Genomic DNA, 21,994 nt, shown 5'->3' with positions numbered 1-21,994 from the left:
CAGTGTTTTTAAGTGTTGGTGTTCTCGCCTTGACATGCTTATCAGTGCTTATGAGAGAGAGTATTCAGACACACACAATGCGCTGATATAAGAAATTACCTTTTTCACACCCCTTAGCTTTTGTGAATTGGTTAATTTTACTCCACAACATGTACAACTCATGTACAAGTCTTTATTTAGAAAGACTTCATAGAAATGAGCGCTTTGTTTTGTTTAAAATTCGCAGTGCAAAGAATGGATATTTCCCCTCAGCTATTGGCATAAATAACATAATACATGTACAAAATGTATTCCTTTTTTTTTTTTTAAAGTGTGACACCAGTGTTATTCACCTCATGTTTACAGTCGTGAACTAATAGAAATATGTTAGATTTGAGGATAAACTGCACCCACTACATCTGATATTGACATATTTGCAGGATAGAAAAAAAGAGAATTGTCAACACTGATACAATGTGCAGTGTCTCTTCTCATGAATATTAATTGCACATAAACTTCCCACGCATATACTACTTAATGATACCATGAAAGAGGATTTTTTTCAAGCATAGCTGTTCATTTTCTAACAAAAAGCAGCCAGTAAGGATTTATAAAATATTATGGATCATAAGAGGTATATAGTGGGAGGAGTGCAATAAAAAAGTAAGCCTTTAATTCAGCCTCTGTAAACTGCTGAAAACTCAATTACCATTCCTGTGTTTTTGCTAAACACCAGTGAAATAGAGAAATTCTGATTTAAGTTGTCACATATTGAACATTGTTTTGCACAAGAAATAGCTCAGAATGGAAATAGCACAGGCTTAAATCAATCACACCAACGCAAATTTAATCAAGTAAAGGTACAAAATGCATCCAGTTTTCAGGAAAAAAAGGAAAACATCTTTATTCAGTATTTCAATAACCTTTATGTACCTTGAAATTAAAATACATTTAAATCGACTGTACTGTAAGTATGGCAATACATACACACATAAACATGTATGTGGTGCATTTTCGTATGTATGCTGTATATCATTAGCAAATGTACAATACATACAGCTATGTGCAAGTTTATTCTCTGTACATGTATATGAAAAGTGAAAAATCAAATTCTTCATATCATAATGTTACCCCCTCATACTTGCATGTAGAATTGCAAGTGCACATACATACACATTAACATGCGCACTACAACAATTCACAAAAGATTAAAGCAATTTGTTACTTTTCAGGAAATGAATTTGCATTGGAGACCTTGTAGAAGACCTACACAGTCCACAACAATTCGATGAAAAGGTGGAATTGTAAATAAACTGTATGCCAGTATGTGCAGGTTAACTTCATGTTTGCCCTCAAGGTGCCTCATTTTTTTTCTTTGACTTGTACTTGACAGTGTAAAGACAGTCTTTTTGAGGTAGACTGCTCAGATTCAAGGGCAAGCTTTTATTTATTCACTTTTTTTTTTTTTTTAACTTTTTTTAACCTTTTTTTTTTTATTGTTGTTGTTTTAACTTTTTATCCACAAATGTAATGACATTCAAAATGACAGGACATAAGTACTACATGTACAATATGTAGTAATGAGGTAGAAATGGTTATAAAGAATGCCAGACTATAAAACTACATAAGGATGGAATCAAAAGCTTAAGCAGTTTCTCAACAAATGTAATTACAGGAATACTGACAGATTCTGAAAAAAAAAGCGATTCAAGTGACTGAGTCAGCATCACTGTGAGACTCGATGTGCTTATCAAAGGTTCTGCTCAAGTGTTGTTTGTGACTGTAGGCCCTTTCATCACATCACCCTCAATAATGAATGACTATTTTTAATGATAACATCTACAGCACGTTAAATATACACACAAGTGTAGAATAGTTTTCCTCATGTCAGATCTTGCTGTAAGTCTTTTTACTGTGTAGCTCGGATGAAAATGAAAAAACATACAAATTTACAGTAACTTTTCATCCATGTGCCTTGTGTTACACTGTGCTCTGTTTCACTGTTTGGGAGACAGTAAAAAAAAAAAAAAAAAAGAAAAAAAAAAAAAGAAGAAGCAAATATGTGACAAGATCTATTATTGTCTAAGTGATTATAAGTAGTACTTAATGCGAGTGGAACATTTCTGCCTTTTTAACACACATTTCTCTCTAAGTTCATGAACAGTCGACCTCTTAAACTTGTGAGATTTGTGCTTGTTAATGGCACTTAGGGCTTCTTATCGTCTTGTCAAAAACCTAGCCATGAATAAAATGACTTCTTAAAATTAGTAATCACGGACACAGAAACAATTATATTCCAGTGTGACAATACGTCTGTGTGGTAGGTGACATTTTCTGCTGATATCTGTGTTGCATTTTATTCTAAGATAAACAAATTAGTCATGTGTCTACGAGTACTCCAGGCAGAGGTGAATGACTGTTCATTAACTCAGAGAGGGTAAAAAAGTACTGATGTTTAACAAAACTCACGTCTCCTGAAAATATCTGACATACTGTGATACGATAACTTGACACTGCCCAGTGAGAGTGCTCTAAAATTTCCAATTAAAAATATCCACAGTTTACATTGTGGCATTAAAGACAGTGAAATTCATAACGCCGTCAAAAGAAAGATGATTTGCTTTGGCTTCAAGGGAAAAAAAAGAAAAGAAAAATCTATTAATAAACACATCAAAGTGCAATAATTAATGACATAATATTTAAGGGGAGCGCTGCAGTTTTTAAGTTTTCTGCTCATTTCCTTCATATCATCCAGTGAAAACAGTAAAATCAGTTTTTAAAAAATGCGTTTCACATGAATATTAGTCTAATTTTATGTAACTACATGTTTTTTTGATTATACTTGACACAACAGAAAAACAATTCTTAAAAGCAAACACACATATTAACACTGTTGTCTATTCAGTTACATGTACAACACATCAACAAAATGTCTCGTGTGGTGAATGTTTTCTAACTGAACAAATGAAATGATGATGCTCCTAGGTAAATCAAATGGTGTGGGGTTGGGTTACTACTTTACCCATGAATGTAAGTTTGTGCGCATTCACTGAAAACGCCATCCATCTTATGACTGCAGTTAACATCTATAAATATATAACACAGATAGTGTGAAACCACAACAAGATATTACTGTTGGCAAGCTTGCTAGCTTTCCTTGCTGCTGAGAAGTGTTTTCTGTTATTGTCTTGGATGAAAACATCCTGATTCAGGTCTGGAGGAGTTAATGATTCCAAAGCAGGTGGCAGTGAATCAATACGCACACTGTCTAAAAAAAAAGAAGAAGAAGAAGAAAAAAGAAACAGGATAAACATGTGCAATAGATAACAAACATGAGGGGACCTCCTATGAAAAGAAACACAAGGTCCTTTAATACCTCTGCAGTATTATACACATACAGTGCTTTCTACTTTAGTGGCATTTTTCAATGTGCAAGTGCTTTGCTTTCCTTACTGCTCAGAGGACATAATACATTCAATACTTTTACTTGCCAATTCAGCTGTCAGACCTGCTTTTTTCATTGTTAGAAATGCTGCATGGAAATGTACTGATTAATGGCAGCCAATAGTGATTAATAACACGGTAACAGTTTAAACGTGACGATGACAAACGGTAAAATAACAGTTGCATTTTGTGCACAGATCTTGTGAGACGAGCCTTTAAGACATGTTCTTAAAAAGGAATGCCACTCAATTCATGAATGTTACAGTTATGGCCTACAAAGGTCAAACCAATTTTTCCGTATACCTCATGTTAAACTAATGTAATTGGCCAGAAAATATGTACATAACATCATTGTGGATGCTTTCACTTTTAAATTCTCTAGTTGACATCACAGATTCAGGGGCAAAAGAAGTTATAGCAACATTATCCACTGGCGGATGTTAGCTAACACAGACCAAATTGTCCTAAGGCAAAGGCATAGTGTATACCAAACCTGACATTCAGTGGTATTCCCCTTTAAGTGCATTATGTGGTGAGAAACAGGGTTCTTGGGAGTTATCAAAATGTAAAGCTAATAGATTTTGCAAACAGCACAACACTGTTTCTCTCAAAAGGTTTCCGCATCAAACAAGCAGAATAGGTGCTGACATTTTGCTGTCTTCATGAATTTGCCTTTCAGAGATAACGAACAAACTGAGGTAGAAAGGAACTTAGGCTATACATAATCCTTAGGTCTTATTAATGATAAAACAGCAGCAGGATGGAATGAAACAGCTCAGGGCAGTTGTCTTCCTCAACCCCAAGATATTTGTCTGCACTTCTCAAATCTCTCTCCGCTCTGCGTCACCACAAGCTGAACAGTTGTGTCTGCAAACAGCGAACTAAAGAACAGGATCATTGTAAATGATGGAAATGAAGATTTTTACCCAACAGGAAATAAAAACTGTGTTCCAAACAGAAATGGCCTCAAGGCTACAACTGACACTTACATTATGGTTCTGATTCTTTTCAAAGGCAAATCTCCAATCGTACTACAACTTTCTATTTCAAACAAATCCAAATGTAAAGAACCCCCCAAAAATAACTTTTTTTTTGTCTCTTGCAAATAAACCACAATTACTCTCATACATTCATTGTAGGAACCTTCTAGTTTCATTTTGAGCTTTTTGAGGTATTATATAGCCTTTCATGGTTTGATGATGGAATTTCAAATGCAAGCCAAATGCTCTTGTAGTGTGTAGTGCTTCGACACAAGCTTATGAGGTACGATACATGTCATTATCACTTTCCTGAGTTTTCAAATAGAGAACATCGAAAGAAAAAAAATGGTAGAATTTTACATTTATGCGAAACACTGTGAATTACTACTGTAACAATATTTTAACAGCAATTACATAGTAATTTATTGTTTAAATTGAAGTCACATTGTAAAATAATATATATATTTTTTTTATTTCATCGATAGTGGAGAGGCTAGTTAAGCAAACCAAATTCACCTCAAGTTTGCCAGAAAACAAATCACGTAATCTAGCAAACAAGTTCAATGTCAGTGTTATTGTAATTAAATGATTTACACATACATAAAACCTGTGTAAGGTAATGAAGCCCAACTGAAATTATGCCAATAAATTTAAATTACCTCAAATTAACCACAACTGTTCACAGAGACCACGAAACCGACACAGCTGTAGAACACTGCTCAAATGGAAATGGAAAGTTTTTTGTCTCATTTTAAAGCTTTTTTATATCACCACATGTCACCAATGAAGATTGTGAGGCAAAAAAACCCCAAAAAACCCAACTTAAACAGCACCACCTCAGGCACTTGATAGCAACTAAATCTCAAGATCAGCAGAATAGTATATATATACATATATATATATATATATATACATATATATACATACATATATATACACACATATATGTACATACATATATATATATATATATATATATATATATATATATATGTATATATATACACACACACATATGTATATACAAAAAGAGGGGGCGTCTTCTACAAGTTGTTTGAACTTTAGTGAGTACATGGCTTCAGCCATATAAAACATTTAATTAATAGTTACCAATGTGTGATATCCAGACTGTCGTCATCTGTCTTTCAAGGACAATCCCTTTGCTGTGTATAACGTGTTCATTTCACCATTGTTTGATATTTTTCTTCTTCACTGAAGGCCAAATCATATTTGTATTTAATTACTGGGTTTAAAGAAATTGTGTTTGATGGATCTCTTTCATTGACTACAACCAAACATTTTATTCCACTCAGTGTACATGTCAAGTTCTTTTTGTGATATGCTAGGCTGAAATTTGCAGAACACATTGTCAAAGTCTTGGTAGGAGACCGGTCTCATCTGACTGGGATGGATACTTGACAAGTCAGTACCAGGAATGCCATGAAGAGGACCTACTACAGCCTCCTGACACAGCTGGGCCACGTCCAGTCCAGAAAAGCCCTCTGTCCTCTGAACCAGCAGTGACATCTCTTTGTCACTAAGACAGTAGTTGTTCTGTGAGAGCAGTTGGCTGATTATCTGGTGTCGTGCTGTCCCATCAGGCAAGGGGATGAGCAGTCGCTTGGTAAAGTACCTCCTTAGGGACTCTGGGATCTCTTCAGGCTTATTGGTGGAGCAGACCACGAGGACATGGTCCTCAGCAGAGGTCAGAATACTGTCAAGCTGCATGAGGAGCTCGGCCTTGAGGCGACTCACAGGGCTCTCCTCGCTGAGCTGGGCTGACAGCAGCAGGTCCACTTCGCTGATGAACACCACCGCCGGCTGGCGACACCGGGCCACCAGGAAAGAAGCCTGGATGATCTTGTCGCCTTCCCCCAGCCACTTCGTCACCAGACCTGAGCTGCTGAGTCGCAAGAAGGCAGCCCCCAGTTGGCTGGCCATGCAGCGTGCCAGCAGCGTTCTACCAGTTCCCTGAGGTCCAAATAAAAGGAGGCTTCGAGGTAATGTGGCAAGTCCACTAAACATGTCTGGCCTTAAAATGGGCCATAGTATCTCCTCTTTAATTGCTGCTTTGACCATTTCCAGACCTGCGATGTCACTCCAGTCCACCGGAGGGCCCTGCTGAAGGATTTCCGTGGTCACCATCTCCACCAGGTTGGAATCACTGTTCTTCAGTTGCTCCTCCGCAGCATGGATGGACGAGGTAGCCGTACCAAGGTCAGGCCCTGTTAGGGAGTGAGAGAGGTGCTGTCTGTGCTCTTCAGTTTGCTCACTCATGATGGGAGATCCAAACTTGCTGTAGGGCTCACTAGTTCTGAGATCACCCACAGAGCTTTTGGTTGATCCATAGGAGGGAGGAGTTAGTGCTCTGCCAGAGTGCATGTTAAATTTTCTTTGCTGATCAGAGGACATTGGCTGTTTGGTTGGTTTAAACGCTAAAGACGAAGCCTCTGCATTTCTCTCAAAGCCATTTCCCCTGTTTGAGTCTGAGACGCTGCTGTCTGTTATTCTGTACATCGGGCTCTGTGAAGAGCGCTGTTGGTTGTAGTTGAAATTACCATAGCTAGAGTCCATATCTCCATGTCCACTCATGTAGAAAGCTTTTCGTTTTAATGAGTTGGATGTGCTGCCATTCAAAGGTGTTGGTGCAATTGGCGTATGATTATGGGACTGGTAGGTGTAGCCAGGCAGTGTGGAGGGAGGGATTGGTGTAGGAGCTGCAATACCGGACGGCAGATAAGCTGAAGGAGGGGGTGCTCCCCCAGGGCTGTAACCTGGGCCAACAGCAGTCTGAGAAGGATACCCTGTTGGAGGATAATTGTAGTTTGGAAGGTTTGGAGACCCGGTGTTGTAGCTCGGCACTAAGGTAGGAGGAGGAGGTGGGGGTGGCGGTTGTAAGAGCCCAGCACTGTGCAAAGGAGATGGATGTGGGGAGGGGAGGGCTGGGGTATTCTGGCTGCTGTAGCTAGAATGTAGGTAGGAGGCGTTGTAGCTGGCAGTATATTCCTGAGAGGGGAGGCCCGAGTGGAGAGTAGTGGCTGTGTGGCTCCCACAGTTACTGCTGGAATAGCTAGGCTCAGACAAGCTGCTGGCCACCCCCGGGGAGCTGCCTATGCTAGCGGACACATCTGTAGGGGGTAGGGCAGCTGTCATTCCAGCTTTGCTCACAGATATAACATCTGGAGCACAGTTCATTGGGTAAATCCCCTCCTGCCAGGACTCATTCTCTGACTTTCGTCCATTCATGAGTCCAGTGCTGCTATCAGAGTAGGAACACAGCAGGGCTCTTTCATTTGGGCCCTCTAGGATCCCAGAGTACTTCTCTGCATATTTCTTTAACAGATTGGAAGCAGTCAGTGCAGAGATGTCATCGTTTGCCCACGCATACTGGTACGTTCGCTGTAAGTGCCCGCGGTAGGCTTCTACTTTGTGTGCTGGCGAGCGGGTAGTAGATGAGATGTCAAAGTGTTGCTCTGCCCATTGTGTGTGCTCTGGGGTCCACTGCATCTTTAGACCTAGATTTTCCGCATAAGGGAGAAATATGTCAAAATAAGCAATAAATTATAACTAATAATCATTCAAGCATTAAAAATATATATTCTGATATTTCTAAATTCTACAATGTTCAAATAGAAAATAATTCAAACACTGATAAATGGTTCATTATGCAAGAATTGCTTGTTTTTTTGTAATTGCTTAGGTGAGGAAAAGGTGGGAAAATATAAAGAAAAAATATTCTGATATAAAAAAAAAACCAAAACAACAGTTTTTCACATTTTCTTCCAGAAAATGTGTTTTAATACAACTTGCACCATAATGCCCACATGTCTCCTATAAGACAAACAGACAACACCAACTGAACACACATCATGGTCAGGATGAGGATGTGGGATCTAACACCTGGTTAGCGTGGTATAATCCACCCAACACAGAGCAGAATGACACCGACATTGCGGGTCAGTCTATAATCCAACTCTCATCTGAGGCATTCTGAGACAGTTTCAAATCTGCTTGGAGGAGAGCAGCAAAGCAATCTTCCTTGGCAGCGCTCTGTTGCTTTCATCACACAAACCCCTCAGCCCAGCATGAATTACATCCACATCCAGTCTGCCTACTGCTTCCTAGTCCACAGAGTGAGGGAGGAGAGAAAAAAAACAAAAACACGCTTCACTTGTCTTTTTCTCCGCAGCCTCTCTATATGGCCTTAAGGGTGTGAATGACATAAATAATCATGTTAAATCCTAAAGTCAATCTGCAAATAAAAGTTTTTACACATGCTGTCATCTTTTACTCTGTTTGGGATTATCAGAGGATGTACTATACCCCCAAAGAATGTAGACTATTAGAGAGATTATGGCTCAAAACAATCAGAGATAGTGTGCTGAGCCTCACACATCTTACATCAACACTAATCTCACCAAAAGCTACAAGATGATACGAGAGCAGATGTATTTAACCAAGCCTTCCCTGGCTGTTACAATGGCCCTTGCCTTTGCAAAGCACTGCTATACTTTAAATTTCAGTAGGTTAAATCCATATCACAGGATTTCGACAACAAACAGCGACTGTCCAGAGCCAAAGCAGATTCCCTTCTGACTCCCTCCTAGCTACTTCCCCACCCGCCACACTAGACACCAGGAGCTAATTAGCAGGATGATGCTGCACTAATTGTGTTAATTTACAAGGTTTTAGTCAAAGAGATCTATGCTATGGCTCACATGGTTGTCAACTATCCAAGCTAATGATTAAGAAAAAAAGCTATGAGGAAAAAAGCCAGAGCAGACAAATATGGTGGCCATACTGTGCTGGAGCACAGAGGCTCATTAACCTACAGAGAAAAAAAGCATGTAAACAAATTCTATCATCACAGTACAATTATGATTTCTACATTTAGAGTTATATCTTTCATATAAAAGAAAACCTTATTTATTTGAAATCTGGATGAACAAAAGAAAATGTAGGAGTTGACATTCTTGAGGATATCAAAGATAAGTCTCACTGACTAATGCTCTACATTCTCAAGTATTAGTCACCCACTATGTTCTAGGTCAGCAGCTGTTTTCTTAGGTGTGTAGGTGGGTGCAATGCAAAAGCAGAGGTTTTGAGTGGAAAATTATTTTTCCAGGAAAAGCCTTAAACATCCCCGCCCCACCGCCCCTCTTATTATTACTACACTAAAATACCTTTATACAAACTGTTGAATATGACTTTTTTTTTCCACATTATCCCTGAGAAAACTGTTATCTTTAAAACAAACAACACTGTATTCGGGCAACAGAAACTCGCAGTGCATTGTCTGGCAAAAAAAAAAAAAGAAGAAAAAAACTCACAGCATTTACTGACATTGCAGTGCGAGTATCAGGATAATGGTTTTTGTAAAATCATTCAGTAGAGTTCATTAACACTCAAGGCACACTTTGTCAATAACAAAATTGCACACAGCCTTTTGAGTGAGATTCCTCTATTACTGTTAATCCTCTCTGAACAATGTGCCACTTTGGACAATCAAAGAAGTGCTACTTGCAAAGTGTACTTGAGATTGCTGAGCACCAGGTATTTTATACAATGGAAACCATTCAAGATGATTATCTACATACAGTACAGTGCTTAAAACAGTCTGAGAAAAACCATGCTATTTCTGTAAGGAATTCCATTAATATATCACTTACTGACATAGAGAAATGCAGGGATACAAAGATTTTTGAACCATATTAAATGAACAAAAGCATTTTAGTATTGGATATAGTAATAACAACATAATGAAATAGTCTGCACAGTTTGTGTGTTTAAGTGTAAAATAATTTCCATATTTCTCTGGAAGAAGTGAAAGTTAAGACTATGTACCATTCTAGGCAAGAACATTAGCATAATGATCTTTTGTTTTTTACAATAAAACCTTGTCCTTTATTCCACCTGCATAGAAATTCAAATACAACGTGCATAGGTTCCTTTGTCTTTCTGTGAATTGGTACAATTACAGAGCGCTCTATTAGTGGAATGTTTTCAGATAGCCTTGGGGCTTGAGCTCAAATTCCACTCATCAGCCACCAACAAATAAGGCCTTTGTTAGACTCTTCTCTTGTTTGTCCATTCATAGATCTGAATAATCCTCTATGGTAAATTTAAGATGGTCAACATATAAGAAAATGAGCTTTTGTCCAAAATGTGTGTCTGTCTTACAGCTCGACTCAGATCTGAATGATCCTCTGTTAAATGTGAGGTTTATTAGTCCTGTACAAAAATCTATACAATCATCACTGTGATTAAAAGCGAAGTCCTGACAATTTATGTTATATATTGTGTATTTCATATACAATCTCAGACTCATTAAAGATAAGAAGACCAGGTGGAGCCGCAATGCATTTGACATGTGACGCCATGGTGTTATACTGCGCTATGGTGTTTAATTTCTGGTTCAGTGATCATCATCGATGAAACAGAGATGCTGACCTTTTTGGGAACTATTAATCTGGTAGCCTAGGCCGTTTTTAAGCAAACAAGAGTGGGCCTCCATTCTGTCCATCCAATTTCCCAGCGCGTAAATTGGACCGCCGCTTGCACAATTCTCTATTCATTACTGTGCTGCTGAAAGGAAGCACAGAGGTGGCAGAGCGGTTTTCTTTTCCTTTTTCTGTGTATGTGCATGAGTGTATGTGCGTGTGTAAGAGAGAGAGAGAGGGAGAGAGGGAGAGAGCAAAATGCCTTCCAGGAGGATTCCCAAGCATATAGAGCTGGACTTTCCTTCCTCTTTTTTTTTTGGTTTGGGGGGAGGGGAAGGTGGGAGGGTTGAGGGAGAGGGGGGAGGGAAGTGAAAGCTGTCGTAATTGAAACGTGGCCTAATCAGACTCATTACCATTTTTACCAATTTGCACCACCAAAGATGCCTATTAGGTAACTGTGTTTAATAAGCCACTCTTTAGAAAACTAACTGTAATGAGCTCTTTAAAGTCAGACTTGAGCGTGATTATGCACTGGAAGTGTTTTGCAGAGCCGAAGCAGACTGGTACATTTAGTCATGTACAATGTCATAATTAAGCTGCACAAACTCTGCACTTCACTCCACACAATAGTCCCAGCTGAGGCAGTAGACATGCTGAAAAGTATTTATAATTACTGATCATTACAACCCTGGGATTTTCATCGCCGGACGTAAACATAATTATGGGAGCTTTTGCTTTTATTCTGCACACACAGACCACTCTACTTGACAAGCGTGCAAATATTGCAGACAGACAGTAATTACGTTTATAAATAAAAACAAGCTCATATTCATATTCAAATTCACTGGAGAAATTCTAAGTAGGGGTGGAGCAAAACATTTTAATACAATGTGAAATGGTAATCGGTATGGCTACAGAGTCTCATTCATCTCACATATCAAGTTAAGACTATTTAAACTCAATTTAGAGCTCCATGTGGCAGTAATTCCAATCTTTAGACGGCAGGGTGCCATTTAACCCCTCATTTAGAAAAGATATGCCTTCCTCAGTCACTGTCTTTTCCAGGGCTACTGCCCATACATTTCACAGTCTGACCACCCATGGCAGCAAATTACTACATGTCTCCACACTATCAAAGTCCACCGATCCCAGTGGATCCCATTGCTAATCCAAATATAAAAGTCGGAAAATGACTGTACAAGCTCACACTTACAGTATGTTTATTGTAGTTAACCTGCCAGTCAGACAGACATCTTCCCGTGACAGAATGTCTCTTTGTAATTACAATATTGCAGAGGGAGTTAGACTGTACAGTCCATTATGACTGAGCTGTTAACACTTTGTAAATCATCTGAAAGTGTACCTATAAACTCATTTACCTGTGGTAGAATGTTTTAGATAAAACTCAGTAAAAAAACTAAGAGTCTGAGAAATATGCCACCAAACAACTTTAAATCACAACAAGTAAAACATTAATTAATGGTTATATTGATAAACAATGTATAATAGTAAAACTTTAAAAACATTAGATAAAATAGATAAGGTCTTTTGACTGAAAGCTTAGATAATTAATTTGGTGCAAAGGAGATAAGTGTGTGGATGTTAGCCCATTTAATAATATGAGGGTATTATCATAGTAATATTATTTGCGCATGTGTGTGTGTGGAGAGTTGTGGAACTGTATCTCAATCTCTACATGTGTGGTGGTGGAGGTGTGCAGGCATCTTTAAATGTGTAGTATGATTTGTGTATATGTAAATGCAACTATAAATGTGTATACACATCTATAAATGTGAGTAAGATTCCTGCAAAAGAATCTGAAAATATGTGCACTAAAAATGCCGGTTTATTACGAGCGAAGCTGTGAGTATGTAGCTTCAAGAGCTGGACATACAAAATAGAATTCTTCTTTTCCACCTTGTGTCTGCCTCTCAATCGTCTGCATTTTTGCATGTGACCTTTGCTACACACAAGCCATGCCTGAGATCTGCTAATGTGTGTGGCAATCTGTCCTTTCTCAGGGTTTACTTTGCCCTGAGCCCAGCCTCACAGGCTGACGCTGCCAGGCTGAGTACCGTTCACCTCGCATTCTGGCTCAGTAGCTAAACAGCCTACATACCACCCGGCTGAGGAAGCACGTAGTGATTTTAATCGTGTTACTACAGGGCAGTAGTGGTAGGGGTTTGCAGTTTTGCAGCAGCAAGACACTCTCAAGTGCTCATTGTAAGTACATATTCATGGACTGTAACCTGTAGGTGAGGCACAGCGCGACATGAGTGCAGGTATTTTGACACATCTTGACAGGTAAGCTATATGCAAAGAGTCTGCCAGAAATGTGAAGGTACAAGCGCCCTAACCAACCAGTAGGAACTGCTTAGTGCAGCTACGTCATCCCTCACTGGCTTCTTACCACACAAACCCTGCCCACTGTGTGTTTCTTAGAAACGTTTGGCCAAAATGGAGGCATCGCTACTTCTCATCAAACACTTCTCATACCACAAAAAGACAAGAAGTAACAAAATAGAGAATTACAAATACTGCAGTTACACAAGCCTGAAAACAAGGATAACATTTGATCCTGAGTCTTGAAGAAATTTAACATAATAACTTTGCTACTTACAGATAAAGTAAATAGTTGTTTTACCTCTATAAGGACAGCCCGACCGTGGGTTTGCTTGGACTAGTGTGAACAGTGTCCTGTTATTATCATACAGAATTGAGAAAGATGGTTTCTGCAGTTGTTTGGCAGTTCTACAATTGACTGAAAGAAATTATTTTGCCAGTTTAACTATATTGAAAAACTACTTAAGCCCACCAGCCTTCTCTGTAGCTGTATACCATGCTGGCAGGATAGAGGCTGCCTGGCACAAAGGCTTTACCCCTGAATGGAAATTTGAATCCTCATTATATAATACCTGTTTTAACTGGAGCTACAAGTAAATGCACTCTTGCAGCTTAAGTCATGTCTTGTGTTTTTGTTACACACAAGATGGTGGTTACAAAAAAAAAAAAAAAAACAGAAAAGCCTGGTCTTCTTACAGTCAGTCTAAAAACTCATTTACAGAGCAGCACATTATTCTAACAGCAGCTGAAAGAGTTTGTAAGAGAATAAAAATGTTTTCTGGCACAGAGCTGTTAATGATTTGAATAATTCATCTGAAATGTGATGAGAAGATGTAAATGTACCCACTCAGAAATAATTTCATAATTTTACTGTACAAATGCCCACTTTGGATCCGTCTTTAAAAGAGGTAGTATAAAACCTATGACTGTTGGAGAGTATCTGTGTAAATGTTTTGGTATTCAAAGTTATGATTAAAAAAAATAAGTACTGGGGAGAGCACAAAGAGTCAGTTCCACATGCAGCTCCAAATGCATCTTAACCTGCATCTGAAAATAGTCCCCAACAAATAAAAATGTAATCCTCTCTGAGAAATTATGTTAAAGACTACAGTGCCCATCTGTTGTTTTTAAAACATCCAATCAAATCTTTGTGTCCACTTAAAGATTTATATCTTCAGTAGATAACCAATGGGGCTTGGGGTATTTGCATGTACAACTGCTTTTTCTATGTATTTGAAAATATAATAAAGATTATAATAGAATTAAAAACAATCATTAGAATAATAAATGTGTTACTTGTGAACAAATTAACAACACGATTATTTGCTGCGTGACAACCAAACCTTACATATAGCAGAATAAGCATGTTCATATTCATCCATATCTCATTGGCTAAATTCACTTACTAAACTACAGTGATTCTGACTGAATTCACACAGATGTTGAAAACTTCAATTTTACAAGATAATGCCTTCTTTGCTGCATATCCTGGATATTCTGAAGTCCTCTGGGTCTTTGGTCTGAGCTAATGGTAAACTATATTGGCTAGAGGGGAACATATATTTCTCATTTTCCCCTGTAATACCGTAAATCGTGAGGTTGAGAGATTCTCTGAGCTGTCATTTCTCTGTCTCAGTGATGCTCATTAAACCATGACTCTTCAGGCCAAGAGGCCCCCGAGGCTACATCTTCCATTACTACCATAAGTATAGCTAAATCCACACACATGCTAAACTAACAGCACTCAAACACACAAGTAGAACTTGCACATTGAATAAAACTAAGACAATTATAGGAGGCAGGCTTCAGCCTGCTCTGTAGTGCATAATACTGATGAATACTCGAATGGCCTGTTAGTTAAAAGAACACAGTCGTTGAACTCAAGCACTTGGTGAAACTTGTTTAACCATAGAGCACATGTACAGTAGAGGCAGTGGTTTTGCGAGCCTCTATGAACTTGGCTACTCTGCCTCTCAAGGGATCACTTACACACTTCAAAAGAGAAAAGAGGCAGATTGTGACCTTGCTACATGAAGGCTCATTGACCAAAAGCTACTCACTAACATCTTCAATCCCTAAAGTCCTGTTACCCCAAGGAAAACTCCAATCAAAGAGGAACAATGGTGAAGGAAAAAAACGCAAGGAGTAAAATGAACATTTATTTTGGTAGGAATTTCTGGACTTTTCATCACAATTTAGCGAACGTTGTGACTTTTACTGTAATGGCGCCAGGAACCAGTCATCTGATTTACAAACCAACAGGCCAAGCCCCATTGGAAATTAAAAGATTATCTTGTTCACTGGTCCGATTCACAACTGTGATTACTCCACACTTCCAACCATTAGACTTTACAGCTGTGTTAACCTGGAAGGAAATCACATTGTAAAGAAACCTCATTGTTCCAAGTGCGATGTTGAGACACAAATCAGACTGAAAATGAAAATGAGTAAAATGATTTTTTTTTTTTTTTTTTTTTTTTTAATGTGAAACAGCTAGCTGCACAGCCAGTGGCTTTACTTTAACCTTCCACAGAACGACGGCTGCTCTACTTTGAGTCCTCAACATATAGTGGTAACCTAACTTAGATAGTCAGTTGCTACACGCCAATGTTTAAGCATTTATGCACAATGAAAATAGAGATACACATCTGTTCTTTCTACAGGTGATAAACAGCAATATATACAATAAAAAAATATTTTGATAACAGAAAATAATTAGTAGTATTAGTAATTAAGATTCCTTTCTCTATGGCAGAAACAACAAATAACACAACACTGCTAACTGTTTGTCTTACATTGAGTTCAACTGAAGAAAACTAAAGTCAACACTTTGTTTGTTTGGACTTGCCTAAAATCATTCCATGACTTTCTCCATAAATGAATGCAAATGCACTTCTGGAGTTCAAAAGAGAAATTTTGTTTTGCTTATACATAGAAAACCCGGGCAGTCTGAGGTTCTATTTATTGTTACCTACACATTAAAGTGATTAAAAGTTTCAATTGAACTTTAATTGAAAATATCCGAGTAAAGAGAAAAAAGATGTTTGCCTGTGACTGCTGCTAGCTTTTCGTTGAAGCATTCTGAAGCATTCTGTGGTATCGACTGCAAGTCTCAAAGAAGGTCACTTCTCCAACACAGGCCAGACAAAAGGTGAAATGAGACAACTGAAGCAATCTTAGGTCAATATGAAATAGAAATCTCTCAGCTATACTGTAATAAAGTTACTGAAGTGAAGTAGTGAAGCCATAAAGGGGAACTTTTACAAGGAAAGAGCTGTCTAGAAGATTGGTTCGCCCACTGGCAAACAGTGGCTTCTAAGAGCTAAGGTGGCATGGTCAGTACAGTAGCATGGAGTTGAATTACAGCATTCGCTTTTAAAAGTAAGTCTGGTTTTTTTACAAGGAATTCAATATAACTTATTGTTATGTATGTGACAAAAATATTGCTCTGAAAAAATTCAGACTAGTCTGAATCTTGATACGGTTTAAAATTTTCCTTGAAGTATCTTTTAAGTGATGACACGAGAATGTCAAATTCTGTATATGCTTATTCCGACATGTAATCGCAACTATACAATGAGTATGACACACTCAGAATGCCATGTTTTTGTGGCTGCACTCTCAAAGCAAATCCAAGATGTTTTGGATTTGATTATCCTACAATTGTCTATCTTAATATACTGTGCATATTTATACTTCACGAGTTTGTGATGGGGTTGAAAAATAAAACAAGAACACCAAATCCCTTTGTGAAACAGAAAACAAATACTGATACCATGAAAAAAAAAAAAAGCTGGGAACTCTGAATGAGGCATTGACCATCATGAAGTCTGCATTCATCCTGCCAGCATTCAGCAATCATAAAAGTCTTTCATAAATAGAAACAAGCACCACTAGAGTTATGTACATGTATATATAGTTATATGTGAACATATGCAGAAAGACAACACCTGTTGGGTGATGTACAGATACACCGAGTGAACCTGCTGTGTGTCTGTTTGATGAGTGCAGTGCATCTTGTCAAACCAACAACTCAAGATGTGTAATGGATTTTTACAGCTTGCTCATAATCACAGTGGTTGTTGTCATTTCTCTAGGAAGCTGATGGACAGGAAATTATCACTTAACCACCTCACGAACCGTCTTTGAGGTTACATTATTTTTTCCATTGTTTTGTAAAGGCAGGAGAAAATGTTGTGACTCGCCTTGAGTGCTAGCAAAAACCTAAAATCTCTGGTGTGGCTCCATTATTTATATGATGTAAAATAACATATGTCTGTGTCTTACAATAGCAGAATAATAATGAAATTTTCATTTTCTATTTTCTTCCATTATTTATATAGTATTCACAGTTAGTGTGTCTCTGTCTGCATCATGAAAATGCCCACTTGAGCTATAGAATACAAGCACGTTCATCCTTTCAACCATGTACTGAAAAATTTGCAAACTTCGAAAACACCAAGTGAAAGATGGTAACAGGGTCGACACAGTAACATGGTCAAACACTAGTGTGCTCTGTATAGCTCCATAGCTTCTCTAAATCGACCAATCAAAAGCAGGAGATGTTTGCTGTTGGTCCACACAAATGATCACAACAAAATATATACCAGATGAAAGAACACAAAATATCACTGAAGATTTTTCTTTTGTATAAATGTATAAATGGCTTTAAGTGTAACTGACAGTGAATCCATATGCACACTGTAGCCCAGCAACACTGTCATCGTCTCGGTAGTGTAATTTGTACTAATGGCAGAAATGAATGAGAACTGTCAGTGTCTATTGAAAGCAACTGTGTGAGGCAGGTGGATGAGAGCGTGGCAGCCTTCAAAGAGTTCACTGCTTTGACAGAAATAAGGCAAGAAAGCAAGAATTACCGTGCCATGAAAATTATTCCAGAGCATTCCTTAATAGATTACAAAATGAAGGGAAGAAAAAAGGTTAATCTGTGGCACAAAGCAATTGTGAAAAATAAATGAGATAATTAATAGAAATTGATAGGTAGGTATTTCTAATATTTCTATTTTCTCTTTGTTCAACTAGCCCCTTCTCGGGTTTTATGAATCCATTCCTCAGGTAAGTTTGGAGGTAAGAAGTGAATTTTACTCCACCAAGCATAAATTATCATTAACAGAATAAACAGACGTAAAACACTTCCCACCTTTCATTATGGCGACCTCAATATGCAGTTTCTTTATGCAGTTTAAAGTAATGATTGTTCTACATTGTGCTGCATTTGCATGTTCAGAGTTCAACCAATTAAAAGCTAATTAATTAGACACAATTCTATTAAGAAACAAATCCCACTCATCAATATACACAACCTGGGGTCACCCATTGCTCAAATTTGAATTGGCTCTTTGCACCACATGGACTAGAGAATAGCACAATAGCACTATTGGAGCTCACAATAAGCAGTTTGGCACGGATATATTCGATGGAGCATGAACTCATCAGTGCTGATAGATTTTACTTCCCTGGATAGAAAGCAGGACCACGAGGCATCACCGGGACATACAGCTTTCTCTCACAACCAGTGCGCACATGTCACTGTATACACAACTGTGCACACATACTGTACCTCAGCTCTAATTATAAAATACTGATCAACTGTTTAATGCGAGTAATACGGTACAAAGGAATCCGAATTACTGGTGAATTACGCGGTGGAACAAATGTCTGCTCCAGTCTATGTGGTCAGGAAGTTACTGTAATCCTGAATCCTGTAACTCATTGCCACATCTCAAAAGAAAACAAAAGTAAAAACAACTGAAAAAAGCCACTGAAAAAATAAAAATGAAAAAGGCAAAAAACAAAAATAAACACAATAGAAAATATTCAGGTTTTTTCAATAGTATTAGATGGTAAAATCTGCATCTGAAGTTATATTGTGTCCTTACAATATAAGTTTGAATTTAACTCTGATTGGTGACCTTTCATTGCACCCTATCCAGCTATTGACTCCTTATATGTATTTCCAAGTAATATCAGCCGAAATGAGTGTGTACTAGGAATTATTCTTCATTTTTGTGTTCTTGTTTTGTTCTATTGTTTTTATGAGTCATTTTCCCTGCCTTTTCTTTCTGCAAACCCCCTTTTACTTTTGTTTTATGGCCAATACAGTGCGAAAACTGAGGTACAAAAAGCCACTAGAAGAACTATGGTATTAACATCCAAGTCACATTTTATAATATTCAAACACTGACAAATATTTCTTTATTAAAATTGTCCTAATTTAACACTAGCAATGTGAGTTACACACAGAAGTTCAGTTTAAATGTCCTGAAAATAATAAGAGACTTTTACTGATAAAAGACTGATATAGGAAAAAACAGCAATTCGCCTAATATAAGAGGGACTTCAGAGTCTATGATGAAATCCTTATAAAAAGGTAGCTGGATTCTTTACTGTACACTGGTTGAATGTGTATGTGCCAGCTTTCCATCTATTACATTGAATGCTTAAAAGAGGAAAGTAGGCAAATAGCCTGCTGGCTGAAATATGCAATAAAAAACATCTACTCCACAGTTTTTGCTTCTCTTACAGGTTATGTGCACACTGTTAACAAATCTGCCCCTGGCTAGTGCGAGTTCCCTTGATGAATTGTGAACGGCCGACATCGAAGAGTCTAAGTATACTAGTCCACTTTGTACAAGGCAATTCGTACAGCCTTGCTCATTTGGGTATGCATGAAATAACAATATCCTACTGGGAGCATTCTGAGTTTCAAACACTTGGGGTCAACTACATGAGCAGATTCCACATGTGCAGCCCGTGGCCACTGAGGTCTGGAATCTACCTCCCTCCTGGCTGGGTGACGTTGCATGTTCTATTTCCAGACCGAAGGTTGAAGTGAGGCTGCAGGGAGTGTAACACTGACCCACATGACCTGTGGCCTAGAAAAGCTGCCTGAAGCTCTGCACACTAAAAACTCCTCACTTCTTTGCTACAGCCTTTCAAAGACAAACAAAACCTTTGCGCATAGCCTGTGTCTTTTCATGCCAAATGATTTGCATCCTTTTTATTCACATCTTTGACTTGTTGTCAATGTATTCCGTGCTGTTGTGGAGCCTTACGCTCCCTCTCTGAAGTCTCAAGTGGGAAAGAAAGAAAGGAGGCCGAACAGGCAAAACTGCTTTACTTTCAGGCCCAGTGTCTACAGGCCACATGTCTCCAGTCATCTGTCACTAGTTTACATACATACTATGACACTTCCTCTCTCTGTGGGAACCCGTTGTCACTACTTGGACGCCAGCACAGGCTGACTGGGTGCTAGATGGGTCTCCCCCAGGTACCTCTAGGGAGCCACATTAGGCCTATTGACAGACTGACAGGAACATACAGACACACAGAGACAGCCACACACACACACACACACACACACACACACACACACACACACACACACACACACACACACACACAGTCCATCCTTTGCCCAAGCACTCACTCCTCACTCCTACAGTACGCCAGCTCACATGCTCCCAAGGCATGGCACACTTTGCATAAAGCAGTGACTTTGCTCTACATCATTTTTTTTTTTTTTTTCAGACACAAAATTATTTTTCACCCCTCTAGCCTCTCCATGCTACATGGAAGTTTTGAAATGAATAATGGAAACAACAGAGCCGAAGACTCATGGGATCCATTTAAAGATGTGGGAGAGGCGATGCAGTCAGGGTCTGGACTGCAGGAACATCACGCTCCGAGTAAATGAATCTACTATTGTTCTGCACTGTATAGAAATGCCGCTATAAACTGTCCGCAAGCCTGTCAATGCCAACAATGACACATTAACACTTTCCTTTAAATCAGGAGAGTAAAAATAAAACAACGATTGGTGAAAGAAATGATCTGTGGGCAAAATGAGTTGGACACAGCACAAACAAAGACTTGAAACAGTTCGGTAGCGCGCGGATACAATATTACTGTAGATTACACAGTGGAGTCATACCTGTTTTAACAGATCATCAACTTTTGTTGATTGCACACAACATCCCAGGCAACGCAAACGCACAAATGGCAAATGGCTTAATTTTCTTCGCTAAAGTGGGAGTTAAAACAGTGTTTAGCTTTTCTCAACAAAAACCTTAATTTGGTATTTCCACCTTCCCTCCCCAGATACACAGAGTGGAAGTGAGCGAGCAAGTGAGCGAGCGCGGGGCAGTCCACTCTAACAGCTATTTTAGACCACGCAAAGTCAACACGACTCCCTGAGGTGAATTCCTGATAATGAACACAAAAGAAGTGTCAGCCCTCATAAAGCTCTGTGATGATGCTGAACTCTTGAGTGCTCATTTTTTTTTTGCACTTATTTTTTCTGACTTAAATTAATCTAATTCCGTGTAGACTCTAAGAGGGATTGTCAAATAGGCCACACGCCAGACAAGACTTTCAGTAACTATTCACTTACGCCATGCAAGTGAGAAAAAGGCTTTATAAAATCAAATGACATGTTTTGTTCTGTCAGTTATCAAAAGAAAAATATTTCCTGATTGTTGCATATTTAATTATCTCTGTTGAAAGCAGCTAGCATTAGTCACAGGTTCACCTCCATTCCTAACACCCACCTTGAGGAAAACAAAGGTTATTTGTGGCTTATGCAGCTAACAAGCACAGCTCTGTTAATCAGCTGGCCACAATAAGAGAAAATGCACAGCATCACTGGCTGCCCCCAAATACCCAGTCGTCCTGCCTCACTCCTGCACAGGCTGCTGTGGCCACATCACGGTGTCACTGCAGACACCCACTGCCTTGCCGCAGCCTGACACCTTGAACCTGCATGGCAGCGAGTACTCCCCCCCCCCC

General features: G+C 38.7%; 1 protein-coding gene across 2 annotated transcripts in view; it reads right to left on the bottom strand.

Moving 5' to 3' along the window:
* Nucleotides 1-5,427: 5,427 nt before the first annotated feature.
* fign (fidgetin) overlaps nucleotides 5,428-21,994 on the bottom strand; it is a 23,518-nt gene continuing 6,951 nt past the window's right edge. For both annotated transcript variants that reach the window (XM_023405571.2, XM_023405570.2), the window contains one exon: nucleotides 5,428-7,918. In XM_023405571.2, the coding sequence (XP_023261339.1) occupies nucleotides 5,682-7,910 (2,229 nt within the window). In that variant the 5' untranslated portion in view covers nucleotides 7,911-7,918 and the 3' untranslated portion in view covers nucleotides 5,428-5,681. The remainder of the gene's footprint in view (nucleotides 7,919-21,994) is intronic.

Source organism: Seriola lalandi, unplaced genomic scaffold, assembly GCF_002814215.2.
Source record: "Seriola lalandi dorsalis isolate HSWRI2012SDOR001 ecotype SW California unplaced genomic scaffold, Sedor1 jcf7180002054279, whole genome shotgun sequence".
Lineage (NCBI taxonomy): Eukaryota > Metazoa > Chordata > Actinopteri > Carangiformes > Carangidae > Seriola > Seriola lalandi.
Note: the sequence above shows the minus strand (reverse complement) of the source record. Positions and strands in the feature narration are given on the sequence as shown.